This window comes from Mobula birostris, chromosome 1, assembly GCF_030028105.1.
Source record: "Mobula birostris isolate sMobBir1 chromosome 1, sMobBir1.hap1, whole genome shotgun sequence".
NCBI lineage: Eukaryota > Metazoa > Chordata > Chondrichthyes > Myliobatiformes > Myliobatidae > Mobula > Mobula birostris.
The window spans coordinates 200245225-200257783 of NC_092370.1; the positions used below are offsets into that span (position 1 = coordinate 200245225).

General features: G+C 36.4%; 1 protein-coding gene across 1 annotated transcript; it reads right to left on the reverse strand.

Moving 5' to 3' along the window:
• Nucleotides 1-494: 494 nt before the first annotated feature.
• On the reverse strand, nucleotides 495-10698 carry cgrrf1 (cell growth regulator with ring finger domain 1). The gene is made up of 6 exons (XM_072268660.1): nucleotides 10570-10698; nucleotides 10334-10473; nucleotides 6782-6959; nucleotides 5932-6079; nucleotides 4449-4556; nucleotides 495-1533 (listed from the first exon to the last, which is right to left on the reverse strand). Exons 1-6 carry the CDS (start codon nucleotides 10671-10673, stop codon nucleotides 1174-1176), a joined length of 1038 nt encoding a protein of 345 aa, XP_072124761.1. The 5' UTR covers nucleotides 10674-10698; the 3' UTR covers nucleotides 495-1173.
• Nucleotides 10699-12559: the final 1861 nt, after the last annotated feature.

A 12559-nucleotide genomic window follows, 5' to 3' on the forward strand; every position in this document is an offset into this window, starting at 1 on the left:
AATAGCATTACACTAACAACAAAGAGTACCATATTTCATATCCGTGGCCATATCAGGCAACAGGTCCCCACTTTCAATTAAAATCAGGTGAGTATGTGCCTCCAACAAGTAGAAGAAAATTTAATGGTCTTTGAGATTTTATAGTTGATGTTTGTTTGATTGGTGTTCCTTTCCTCACCTCGTGGCACATCGGGAGGCAACCTTATCATTTCTTTAGTTTTTGTCTTTTTTTTTTTACGAGGCCAAGTTGCTGGCTCAACGCTCAACCCCGCACGGATGGAAACCATGCGAGGAGTCGGCCAGACTCAAACCCGGGACCACTCGCCTCAAAGTCTGGTGTGGATGCCACGACACCATCAGCCAGTGTTTTATTGGTGATGCTGTGTTTCCATTTTGAACTTTGTTTTTCCATTTACTTTGAATCTTTTTAAAAAAAAATGTTAGTTCAAGAAATCCATGATTTTGAAATAAATATACAATATTTTATTTCTCATACTGTTCACTGTAAAACAATTTTCAAATAACCTTCATCCTTAGAAACAATATTAACCTAACTGGTAACAATTGTTCATAAAATACAGGAATTTTCTTTGTAGAAAGGTCATATGTACACTGTACAACATAATTAGGCTTAGGTTGAGTGCTTCCTTCTAAATTCCTTCCTCTGAATAAAATAATCAGGAAATACAGAAACTGGAGTACTCTTGTAATGCTTTATCTTCACCTTGGACAACAGTCTTGACATAAATTAACCCTTTTTTGATTCCCCAAACTGTCCAGAGTATACAGTTAACTTATTAAAACTGAAATTTGCAAGCACCCTAGACACAGTTAAAGCTTGATATAGTTGGAGCAAAACAGCATTTAAGAGTTCTAGGCTTATTTGAATTAATCAGTATGTGCATGTTTTGGAACAACATTAGTTTTAACTGTTGGGATACCAGATGATTTAGTTTTCTTCTCCAACTCCAAGCAAGAAAACAAGCTGACATGTTGTAAATTCATCAGAGTGTAGAGAATATTTTAGAACCTTGTGTTACTTCATTACAGTGTGCCTTAAATCATTCATCGCTTCTTCTGTAGATTGCACATAAACTTTCAGTACAATAAAAGCAAAATTTGTTTTTTTTCCCTTGAAAAATTAAACCTTGCATTTATACTATTATGAATGATTCACTCAAATGGATTTCCCAGTATTGGATCATCAGCTTCATTTTCAACAACATCAATATTCTCCTCAGTTCGTACTCCAGAACTTTTAAGTGCAAAAGATTCACAAACAAATTCTCTACACATCGGGCATTGATTGAAGTAGGTCACACAACAGTCACACAAACAAGCATGTCTGCATGGGAGCAAAACCCAGTTCACAGGAGCATTCTGGCACACAACACAATCTTTGCTGTTTTCTTTCCACAAGTCAAATTCCTCTTCTGCAGTGCCAAATTTTTCAAGAAGTTTTTTGTCCACACCATCAGCTTCTGAAGGCATCTCCTCAGGCATGCTGCTATCACCAGCAGATACAAAAAGTCTCTGGGTAATAAATACCACAAAATTAAAACTTCAGATGATACTTTTTTTCAATAATTTAATCAAACCAGCAATTAATTTTAATCAAAACAGAACCAGAGCAAGTTAGCCTTTTATCTGTTCCCCTCCCATCACTCAAAGACCCAAAAAGCCCTTGAGTAATTCACTTGGACTTCTTCCAGTCTAGCTTACTGCTTTCAGTACTCCTAATCTGGTCTCCCCTACTTCGGAGGAACCAAATGCAGATTGTGTGATTGCTTAGTGAAGCATCTCTATTCAGTTTGCAGGAGTAACTGAGCTTCCAATTGCCTGACACTAATTCCCAACTTCATTCCAACTTGAGTCTGTGGCTTCCTGCAATGTTAATATTTTAAGATTAGCTGTATCTCTCACATGTACATCAAAACATACAGTGAAACGTGTCATTTGTGTCAATGACCACAGTCTGAGGATGTGCTAGGGGCAGCCCACAAGTATTGGCACGTTTCTGGTACCAGTGGTCTCACAACTTACTGCCCTGAACCTGTATGCCTTTTGAATGTGACGAGAAACCAGAGCACCAAGAGGAAACCAATGCAATCACAGGGAAAACATACTAACTCCTTACAGGCAGCGGAAGGAATTGAACTGATCGTTAGTGCTGTAAAGTGTTGTGCTAGCTGCTACACTACTATGCTGCCTCCTAGGACCATGGTAAACTCAAGGAACAACACCTTATCTTCTGTCTGGGCACATTGCAGCCATCATGCTCCATTCTAATCTCACCCATTTTGGGTAACAAATTCTCACTGTATCTGAACTGGTCATTTCAGCTAATCATCATTTTGCTCAGCTTTTGTTATCCTATTAATATAATCCACCCTGCTGATAATGTCCCAGTTTTGCTCCTAACAAAGTAGTATACTCCAATTCTAAATGTCACTCTATTTCAAACTATTTGGACTCACCCAGAGATGTTCCCTAAGTTATATTCATTCCTTCTACACCTTCTCGACTACTAAAACCCAACTTTATTTTCTCTCTTTTCCAGTTGCCACGAAGTCTCCCACACTGGAAATGTTAACGATTTCTCTTTCTACAGATGTTGCCTTACCTGCTGCGTGTTTGCAGCATCTTCTGTCTTTTTTTCCATATTTGTAGCATCTGTAGTTCTTTATTAATTACCTGCACTGATGCTGAACTTCCCATTGGGCCCTGCAGTAAAGTATTAGTGTGTTGCAGTGGGATGGGGGCTGAGGATGGTTAGGCTGCATCACACATGCATAATGTGGTGATCCAGTTGATTAGAGTCCGATTAATCACCTTGATAAAGCCAACTGCTCAAGTTATTTGATTTTAACATTTAAACTTAACTACATTCTTTTCCAAATCTACCTTTTCCTGTCCGACTATTAAGAGGCAGATTAAAACAGTTCAAAAACTTTTAACAAATACCAAGATAGCTGTGGCTACTTTGGTTTTCTGGGGGAAAGGCCAAAGGATATACAGTATAATGTCTAAAATCACTGTTCAGGCCAACACTGGTGCGCAAATGCTTCACAAATTAAGACGTCCAGCTTGTTCAGACCTCTAAGTCTGGAAAAAGTCAAGTTAGCAAGCTAGTGCATTGATATTTATTGTGCTTAATGCTCCATTTCTTAATTTTGCTGATGATTCATTACTTATAATAAATGTTAGGCTTCTTGAAGAAACCTACAGATCAGTATTAAAAGAAGTAAATAAAAACAGCAGCAGAAATGAAAAAGAATGGACCCCAAAATTGGTAGGACAGCATATAAAAACGACTTATTCCTCTCCATAGATGCTGTCTGACTTGCCAAGTTCTTCCTGCAGTTTTGGAAAAAAAAAGTCCAGATGGAAGACGAGTATGAAGTTAGCAGTTGCATTACATTACAAAAAGTGAAAGGCATATAAAGTGGTGTCTATCTGATTCACGTCTGATATTCTAAAGTAAAGACAACAATCTGCGTGCCCTTCACTAAAATCCAAGTATTTTTCTGATGGAAAAAAAGGACAAAACTGGAAAATTAACTACATGTCATTTGGGGAAGGGAAAGGGAAAATATGATGGGAAACTTAAAAGTGCATAAATGAAGGTGGAATTTTGCAAAAATAGGACTACATTATAACTTCTTTACAATACAGACATTAGTTCATTCTCATTTGTTAAATTCTCTAGTGGCTAAATGTTTTCCCATCAGCAATAAAAAAACACTTTATTTAGCTGTTGAAATCTGTCAGATACTAGACAAATCACTCACCTTTTGGTGCCCAACCTGGCAAAAACCACTCCAGTAATTTGTAGCGTGCATATTTTTATTTGATCAAAAACAGGTTTCAAACTTTTACAACAATGATAAGCACCACTTAAAATCACTGCAACTTGCAGAAACGTACAAAGATCCTTTCTGTAACATTTAAAACAATGATCATTTTATATTTTTCCAAAATATCTTTAGAACTATCCATTGGGATTCTTTACATGTAGCTCTAAATGCAAGGAGTGAGATTTCCAGCATACCTTCTAATCAGTGCACGTTTACTGTATTTTGTCTGGGGCAACAGAATAAAATAAATAGTTTTTTAGAACCCCAGCTCTTTTAAACCATTTTACTAACTATGTCTGCTTGACTATTTACAAACCAAAAGGTTCCTTCACTGCTTTGCACTATCATTCAAGTAGCTCAACACCAAATTTATCCACTTATGTTTCAGTGGGAACATCTTAGAAGAAAGGAACTCTACTTCTGATTGTGACTTACTGTACATAAAATTATCTCTTTCTATCAGGGTGTGTAGAGAATGCAATCCAAACGTTTACTCTTTTTTTATTAAGCCTTTACAGTTGCATTAATTACAACAGATGAATTAGCAGGCATCATTCTCCAATAGTCAAAACAATGGAAAGTAAATCTTACCTTAAGGTCATATACATGACCCTGAGCAGTCAGTAGATACTGGTACAAAATACGACAGGCAAGTTTGTACTTCTCATCGGGAACATGGATTACTGTTACCATTGAAATCTAGTGATACATGAATCATAAGCAATCAATAATTCTGCTTAGAAATAGCAAAAAAAATTACTTGTTAATTATGGTCTTGCATTAACATAACATTTTTCCCCTCGCCAAATTTTATCGATCCCAAGTCTGGAAAATGTAATATTGGTACATAATACTTAAAACGTTTTTTAAACTTTACTTTGAAAAGTAAATAAAGTAAAAAAAAAAAATTCTTAATGTTCCTTCTTTAGCTTGATTTTAGGAGAGCAGAACTGATTGGTCTTTGACTGATGAGAATAGAGGATAAAAAGCCACCTACTACCTCGTTTTGAATATCATGCAAGTCTGCAAACTGCCACCTCAGACTGTGACATTTTGCTTCTTTTAGCTTAATCACTTGAAAATATATTTGGGACCATGCTTTAAAATTTAGCCGAAGAGCAAAACATTTTAGAATTGTGAATTAGTGGAACCACCATATTGACAACATTTGATTCCCAAGCCCCCACTACTCATCTCCACTGCAATTTCTAGTTTTATATACCTCCGTTCCCCATGAAGGTCTTAAAGCCCTCCTCTTCCTTCTGCAACAAATATCTAACTAGTTCCCCTCCACCAACAACCTCATCCACCAGGCTGAATTCATTCTCACCCTGAACAAGTTTTCTTTTGTTTCCCCTCACTTCTGACAAATGAAAGGTGTCATGGGCAATCACATGGTTCCTAACTAAGAGAGGGGAGATTCAGAAATGGTCAAAGTGAATTTGAAAGTAGGATGGAAATTAGTAGCAAAAGTGAGGAAAATTTCCAAGCTCTGCATCGGTGCAGGTAGCAACACTAAAAGTGTCACAGATGTAAAAGAGTTGAGGAGCAGTAACAGAAAAAGCTTGGAGCAAGGACGGTTCCACATAGCCAATTCCAGCCTGCCCTCAAGTTCACTTGGTCCATTTCTGACACTTCTCGCTTTTTTCTGGATCCATGTCTCCGTCTCACGAAACAAGTTACCTACTGTTCACTGAAAAACATGCAAATTTGAAATCTGCTGCCTCAGACTGTGATCTTTTCTTTCCTTTAACTGAATAGTTTGGAAATATATCTGGGATCATGCTCTTCACATCCATCTCTTGGGAGTAACAGAAAGCATTAATAGTAAGTAGGTGAAAGAGATCTTTAAAGACAGAAAGAAACAGAATTAACGTTTCAAATTGTTCTAAAATGTTATTATTCTCTCTATTCCTTCCTCCACAGGTGTTGCCAATCGTTGTATATTTTGTTAATCAGCAGATTAGGCATGTTAGTGGAAACGAATGGAAAATAAAATTACCTTTCAGCTAGCATAATTCAAAATGTTACTTTTCTGCTTTATATGTACAATCTTTTAAAGAGATCTACTTACAATTTCATAAATATCCCAATTTTCTTCTTCTGTTAATGTTAGCAATGCCACTATTGGATATCGCGCTCGCGGAAGATCCCCGAAGTCTTTAATTGCTAAATATTCAGGAAGCCGAGGGAATATTTCGTCATCACTTTCTTTCTCAATACTAAGCCTATGTGTTAAAGAAAATAATAGCCTAAAATAATAGTTTTGCATCTACAAAGAAAATGCTACCTCCCTAATTACATTAGCAAATAAAGTCTAAGTTATTAGTTGTTGGTTCCTAGAACTTCCTGAAGGAAGTTACAAAATATTCTCAGCTCAGTTATCAAGTCATAAACTAATAGTAATTTGTTAATTTTACTAACTCTTCTACAGACATGCAACAAAGCACGACCGATAGATACATTCTCCACACCCGCGTGCCCCCCCATGAAAATTATCTCTAATGCAATATATGAAATCATTTTTCTTCTTAAAAAATGCCCTTTGGTCACTATCATTAATGGCTCATGGAATTATTAGATTCCATTGATGATGAATATCTGGGATTATATCAAATTTTCAGTGTACCAGAGCAGAAAGCTACTGTTAAGGTCTGAAGGAGACTATGAACCCTATATATAAATGTGCCAGAAATTATTCCTTTTAACAGCTTTGATTTTTACTCAAATCAAACCAATAACAAACAAAGTTAGAAAATACCTTAATTCAATGTACCTTTTTCAAATTGATCTATTCTGCTATCATTAGACTGTTAACCCAACAGGTTATTCTATGTCATCTGAAATAAGTTGCTATAATTCAAAACTTCGAATAGCTATACAATGAAACATTTGACCTGGTCATCAGAAATGAAAAAAGATACAGAAATTCCTCTCGATAGAGATATTCTTTGTCTATTGCTTCCTCTAGTTTCTGTGGCAGCCTTATTCTAAAGCAGTAAATGTGCTTTTGTAATCCTTCACGGAGTTTATGAACACTGCATCCCCAATAGATGGTCAAAGTACATTTCTCTATGCAGTTTGATTTGAGGGTTATTCCACCTGCAAGGCAAAGCAGATATTTCTGTATTTAAAATAAAACCAAAGTTCAAAGCTGGAAAACAAAGTCATTGCATAAATACTGATTCTTTAAAAGAAGTTAAATCACAGGAAAATGCAACATATCAAAGTTACAATACAATCACAAGTATGACGTTTTTATAGTTTTAATGAAGCAAGAAGATTAAATAAGGCAAGTACTGAAGTTAGAGGACAGAAATGGGAGGAAGGAATGATCAAAATTAACATGGAATACAAGAAACATCTGTGACAGGTATCAAATGCACTAAGTTTTAAAATAATCAAAAACATCAATGTAAAAAAAAGTTGTTTTCAAGTAAAATTAAGCAAATAGAAAAGTACAAAGTAGATGTAGGGAAACCATTCCAATATCCAGAGATCACAAAAAAAACAACTCCGAAGAAGGGATAAAACAAAGGTGGTTTAATCCAGATTCAGTGAAAATGCAAGCAAACTCTTTTGAGCCAAAAGTTCAAATAAAACAATCTCAAAAGATCTTACATTAAAGTACATTTCTGCTCAAATATGAATGAGTTTAAAATGAAAAGATATGTTTTAATAAACTTACATTTTATATTAGCAAATACCTAAATTAAAAATACCAGGGAAGATGAAAATCAATAAATGAAATAGTTTTGTTAAACATACATACAGCAAACAAACATAGACACAAAAGTTAAAAAACAAGATTCAGAGAATACAATTACCAGTAAGCACAAATCTAAATCCAGAAGTATACAGTTAGGTTAAAGATAAGTAAGCTCATTGACAAGTTTCTTTTCAAGAAAAAACAATAAGTGCAGAAAGAGTGTGACTGAAAACTAAAGAAAAACTATGTGTAATCTTATAACACTCAACTAGCAGAGAAAACAACACAATATCTACCTTATCAAATCCCCCAAATAATTTAGCTGCAATGAGAGCACACCTTATTCCTCTGAACTGTAGGTTCAGTATGGACGAGAAGTACAATTGTTTGTGTGTTATTAGTTTAGGCAGATTGTGTTTGTCTATTATTGTGACTTAGATGAAGATCAGACCACATTTTGAGTAATTAATGCAGACAAGTAGGTAACTGCAAAGGGTTCACAAACTTTTTCTTGCAATGGTACATGGACAGAGAAGTAGGGATAATCTTCCAGGTTGAAGCCCTTTGTCAGGCGGAGGGAGAAATAAAAGATAAAAAAAATTAAGTGGCAAAGATAGGGGAGGGGTATAGAGGACAGAGAGAATGTCTCTAATTGTTTCAGGCCATGGTTGCTGTAAGAATAAGCTGATAATTGGGACAAGTTTATGCAAAGTGTGAAATCGTACAAATAACATGTCATGATGTGCTAGAAGCAAAAGTGCATGCAAGAGAAAAAAATTAAACCAATATTAGACTTCAGTAAGCTTCTCTGCATGTGCTTTAAGCACCCTACAGAGAAGCCACCTCGTGTGCAAAGGATCAAACAATTTTGCTATAAACTGAGTTTGTAGTGAGAAGTTGAAAAACTTGTACAATAGCTTCTATTACATAAAAGCAGGTGGTGAGAATGGGCTGCAGAGAATGTATGTCTATTTTTTTTTCCATGTCAGCAAGAGAAAAATCTCCCCTCCCTTCTGAACAAATTTATATTGTGATATAGGTTCTCCTACCATTATATATGAAGGAACGTGCTTGTTGGACAATACAGTGTCTGCTGTGTAGGACACTAAGGACAAAATAATTGTATTGCCACAAGTAATGCTGGTACATATAGGTCTAATTTGTTGGTGATGCTCACAACTGCTCAGCCTTGTACCCTAAAGTGAATGAAACTATGATTTGTGTTTTTACCAGTGTAATAATTGGGTCTGAGTTTCAAAGGAATTGATCACTCATTTGACTATCACTGTGGAAGAAATTTTAGAACCCTGCTACAAGGTAGGAGTACTGTCTAACTGCAATACAGTCTTCCTTCCTGAAAATTGTACTCCCAGATACTGATATGACTAGGACACCAATATGGTTCTTCACTGATCTATCAGACCAGGATTAAATTTGCAGAATTAAATAACTGTATTGCCCTGTTAGATCTGTTCACCTGCTGGTGGATTTGAAACATTCAGGGATTCCCCTACCAAGAATGATGATATCTGGGCAACAATAAAAACTAACTAGCAGCCAATTTCCAAGCTTGACAACCGTACAAGATCAATTTAAAAGCTAAAAATTTCAAGTTACAAAGTGCAATTGTTACAATTATGCTCAGAGTTTGAACAATGAAACCACGTGAAGAGGGCATTGTGAAATAAATGAACTGCAAAGTTGAGACCCCCGTGGTCTGGTAGACATCGAGTCCAAAAAGCTACAAGGTACTCAAGTAGGAGATAAGGTTGCACTATAACAGCAAAATGTATAGATAAATCAGGCGTAGAATAGGAAATTCAAGTGTCTGGAAGGCTTAAAATGCACCCAGATGGCAGATTTCAATAACCAAATTCAACAACTTCACATAACATTAAAAAAATGCAACAGGGCAGATCAGATGAAGGTCATCCATCATCAATACGGGCTGTTTTTTTTTTAAATCTCTCTACTAGCACAGTATGACCTGCTGGACATATTCTACAACGATGCATTTCACATATCTTGCATTGTAATTTTGAATATCTTAAATCACCTAAGTAAAACCAGCAATTCACTTCCTTTTAAAATACACATTCAGTTGCAGAAAAAGTTTGCAAAGTAGTCCAGGAGGTACAGCAGAAATGGGTACTACCCACATATTAACCATAGCAACACACACAAAATGTTGGAGGAACTCAGCAGGACAGGCAGCATTTCTATTTTGAACCTAATGTACCAGGATCACTTATGTAATATGCATTACATTTCATTTAAAACACATTATGCCCCAAGTAGACCAAGACATGGGATCTGAAAACAAACAGCACACACCACAGATTTGATCTTGGAAGAAAAATTAAGAAACAGATCAAGTAATAACAAAATCAAATGCAACCTTTCAATAACTAACTACATTACGCAGTCACGAACGCAATTTTGTTTTGAACAAACTACAACTGACTGCCTCAATACCCAACTATTATGAACGACGTTCACTTGGTTGAAGAAAATTGCAAGCTTTATCCGGATTTATACTTAAATGTTTAGACTACAACCCTAACCCTGCTCTTCTATGCAGACCCTTCTTTATTAAATGCTTGATAGTGTTTTGGATTACCTTTTCTGTTATCACATCTTTATGGTTGACAGTTTCCTTACCTTTCTTTTTAACTTTAATTTTTTTAACATTAGGAGCACCTTGCATTCATTGTAGCGTTACTACGATTTGAACCATTTCATTCATAATCTCGAAATGTTATGTTACCTGTAACAGACGCTGTAAGGGAATTTATAATTTCCAAGGCGAAGGGGTTTTTCACTTGCACCATGCGCTTCCTCTGCACCCCAGGCCCGGACTCTGTCTCCTCTGAATTACGGATTATCACAGGAATATCCCAAACAAACCTGGTTTAGGAATAATGTCACATATTTGCTATGATTAATGAGCGCTCTGGGACCGACGTATTTTTTTTATTCGACGTCTCTTACTCCGACACTTACCATCCAAATATCACAGCTGTCGTTACAAAAAAACAGACGAAGATGAGCGTTATGTAGAAAAGCGGCGAGTACTCGTATAACATCACCAGAAACACTGCAGCCATCGGCCTCCCAGCAACCGCCGGATGTTAGCAACAACTACGGCAAGTGCAGCGCCACAAAACATTCGGGCGCATTCTTTCCACTCGGTTTCAATATTAGCAGCACTTCAAAGCAGTCAGTATTTCCAGTTATAATTATTTCCTGGTGGATGGTTTGGGCTGGTAAATCTCAGGCTCAGCTGTTAGTATCCTTAGATCCCAGAATAAACGATCAAGAATTTAGACATTGCATCTTGATTAATACAAACGTAGATGTATCAAATTGATGTAATTAAAAGCGGAATGGGCTGAAAATAGTCAACAAGTTTCACACCATCGGCAGAAAGAGACAGAAAAACTGAGTCAATATTTCAGATCTATCCTTATGTTAAAAGAGATTCAGCAGAATACACCCATGTTCACAGGTGATCTCATTTCGATGAGGATTTAAACAGAGGACCCTCACAAATGTCTCAGTATGTTGTATAAAACTGCTTTCTGTGCAATCCTGCTTCATTGATTGTTCAGCTGAGAGAACAGCCAAGGTACATTGCCTGGAATTACACCCCCCAAAGCCTTTCTTTAGACTCTTTATACGCTTAAGTATGTGTTTGATCAACTCTCGTAGTATCTCATCTTTTTGAGCGACTTTCCTTGGGATCTTCTTCTATATTAAGAACACTACAAAATTCATCTCTAATCTTACCTTCACCTTTTTACTATTTTCCATAATAGTAAAGGGTAGACCCTTCCAATAACTACCTTTGTCCAAATTACTGATTGATTTCTGAATCTTTATGATTTTTTCCAGTTTAGTTTAAGTTTTGGCCATCTATTCTATTTGACTCTTCTACTTAAATTCAAGTTGCAATAGTCCATAAATAAATGACAATCCTTATACAGTAATAAATTTCTTTTGCACTGTTAATATGCATAACATAGGGCTGTCACAAAAAAATCATCAGGGTTTGAAATCCAGTCCACAGCTGAATTTACTAATTTAATTCATTGTGATTCAGCTCCTCTTCCCTCAGCTAATCCTGAAAGTCTTCGAGTTATTTTGGTTTCATTTATAAGTCAATGCTTTATGGCAACGTGGTATCTTTTCCCCTGTAATTATATTTTCTGTGCATTGTGTCTGTATCCTTTACATTTTGATTCTAATGCTTTCCTAATTTGGTACATCTGCAAATCTGACTTTAGTACTCAGTTTCTAAATCCAAGTCATTTATAAAAATTAAAAATGGCCTTAGTCCTGACGGTAGGGTATCCCACTCGATAAAATCACTCCTCTTCCAATTTAAGTGGTAACCTAAATGTCCACGAACTTCTTATCTATTCTTAGGTTTGAACCATGAATACTAATCAATAAATATATATATTACAGGCAAGCGAAATGCTTAATGCTTTTTATTCTCTCCCTGCCAGCTGTCTCACATCAGTATCAACGTTCTAGAGATTCCATCATGATGGCGAACATTTCACAGACGCAGGGATTCTCGTTTTATTAAATTTCACCTCATTTTAAGAATTGGTTAATTTTAAAGCACAACTCAAGACCATTCATCATTTTAACCCCTGCGCATTACCCACACTTTTTTTTCTTTGCATGCCCCTGTGAAAAAGAACGCATCCACTATGAAGGATTAACACACACAAAATGCTGGAGGAACTCGGCAGGTCAGGCAGCATCTATGGAACCAAATAAATAATTGGCGTTGTGGACCAAGGCACGCTAGTTCCTCCAGCATTTTGTGTGTGTTGCTCTGGATTTCCCGAATCTCTATGAGGATTTTGCTTCCCCATCGCTCCTGACAGAGAAGCGCTGCGCTGTTCCGGTCTATCCCAGGTCTTGGGATTCTTCCCGATGATGTCATTCAAGTTGAGGAGTGATGAGCCCGATTGCTGAT